The 1,646-nt window shown below is 65.6% G+C and overlaps 1 protein-coding gene across 1 annotated transcript in view; it reads left to right on the top strand.

The window, feature by feature from the left end:
* The window catches only part of LRP1 (low density lipoprotein receptor-related protein 1), an 80,347-nt gene that overhangs the window by 75,370 nt on the left and 3,331 nt on the right, over positions 1–1,646 (top strand). Inside the window, 4 exon segments of the mRNA XM_014550053.1 lie at positions 293–399; positions 622–738; positions 1,173–1,349; positions 1,484–1,643. Coding sequence (XP_014405539.1) covers positions 293–399; positions 622–738; positions 1,173–1,349; positions 1,484–1,643 — 561 coding nt within the window.

A 1,646-nucleotide genomic window follows, 5' to 3' on the forward strand; every position in this document is an offset into this window, starting at 1 on the left:
CGGGGCCTGCCTGCCAGTGGCTGCTGTCCTGGGCAGCCAGGGTCTGGGCTGCTCCCTGGCCCCAGGGGCCGGCTCTGCCCGCGTAGCTGACCTGGATCAGCACATGGTGGTTTTAGAAGAGTCTTAACCTGGTCGGGGAACTGGCGCCCCGGTTCTCTCTGGGGGAGGCAGATAGAGCGCCCTCCCAAGACCCAGAGGGCCCTGTGCCCAGGCCCACCCCCGGCGCACCCGCTGGCCCACCTCGGTCGGCCTCCTCGGGTCCTACCCGTACTCACCCCTTCTCCCTCCCCAGCACCATGTACTGGTCAGATTGGGGGAACCACCCCAAGATCGAAACGGCCGCGATGGATGGGACCCTGCGGGAGACGCTGGTCCAAGACAACATCCAGTGGCCCACAGGTCTGTGGCGGCAGCGGACAGGGTGTGGCAGGGGCAGGTTCCCCAAAGTCACACAGAAGGGGGGGCAGAGCTCACGGATGGCAGGCGAGTTTGGAAGCTTTTCCAAAGAGCGATGGGAGTGGTTGTGGGAACAGGGTGGGCGGTCCCCACATGGAGACAGTTCCGCTTCTCCCCAGCCGGAGGCGGTAGCGCCTGGACCTCACCCGCTCTCTGTCTCCCCAGGCCTGGCCGTGGACTATCACAACGAGCGGCTCTACTGGGCGGATGCCAAGCTCTCGGTCATCGGCAGCATCCGGCTCAATGGCACTGACCCCATCGTGGCTGCTGACAGCAAGCGAGGTGCGTGTCCGACAGCAGCCGTGGCCACCCCGACCTCGGGCCTCCGTCCTCTCCTCCGAGCCCACGGCCTCCCCGTGCCTGCTGTCCTCCCCAGCCCGGCCCCCAACACCCCTGCGGGGCCTTCCCTGCACCAGCCCTGCAGGCCCAAGGCCCACTCCGACCCTCTGGCCCACTTGTCCCTTCATTCATTACATCGATGAGTATTGAGCCGCATGGAGGTGGCAGTAGGAACTTAGCAAATGGGAGAGGCAGCAGAAGTCGGTCCTGACCCCAGAAGTCTAGGGGTGACGGGCCTTGTGCGGAGGTCGCCCGGCGGGAAGGAGGGCTGGGCCTGTGGTCTGGGATATGTTGGATTTGAGGTGCCTGGGAACCATGAGGTCAGTGCCCTGGAGAGTGTGACCAGGGCCTGAGTCCCCTCCACGTCCTCTCCCCAGGCCTCAGTCACCCCTTCAGCATCGATGTCTTTGAGGATTACATCTATGGCGTCACCTACATCAATAACCGTGTCTTCAAGATCCATAAGTTTGGACACAGCCCCTTGATCAACCTGACGGGGGGCCTGAACCACGCCTCGGACGTGGTCCTGTACCACCAGCACAAGCAGCCGGAAGGTGGGCAGGAGGCCCAGGCTGGGGGGGAAGGCCGGGGGCATCGAGTCTCTGCCCAGGGCCTCGGTTCCCGGTGGGCAGGGCAGAGTTCTGGGTCCCCGGGGCTCAGCCTCCTCCTACCCGGCCCACACCCACAGTGACCAACCCCTGTGACCGCAAGAAGTGCGAGTGGCTCTGCCTGCTGAGCCCCAGCGGGCCCGTCTGCACCTGCCCCAACGGGAAGCGCCTGGACAACGGCACCTGTGTGGCTGTGCCCTCTCCAACGCCCCCGCCCGATGGTATGCTCGCCCCTCCCTGGCC

This window comes from Myotis brandtii, unplaced genomic scaffold, assembly GCF_000412655.1.
Source record: "Myotis brandtii unplaced genomic scaffold, ASM41265v1 scaffold581, whole genome shotgun sequence".
In the NCBI taxonomy this organism is placed as follows: domain Eukaryota; kingdom Metazoa; phylum Chordata; class Mammalia; order Chiroptera; family Vespertilionidae; genus Myotis; species Myotis brandtii.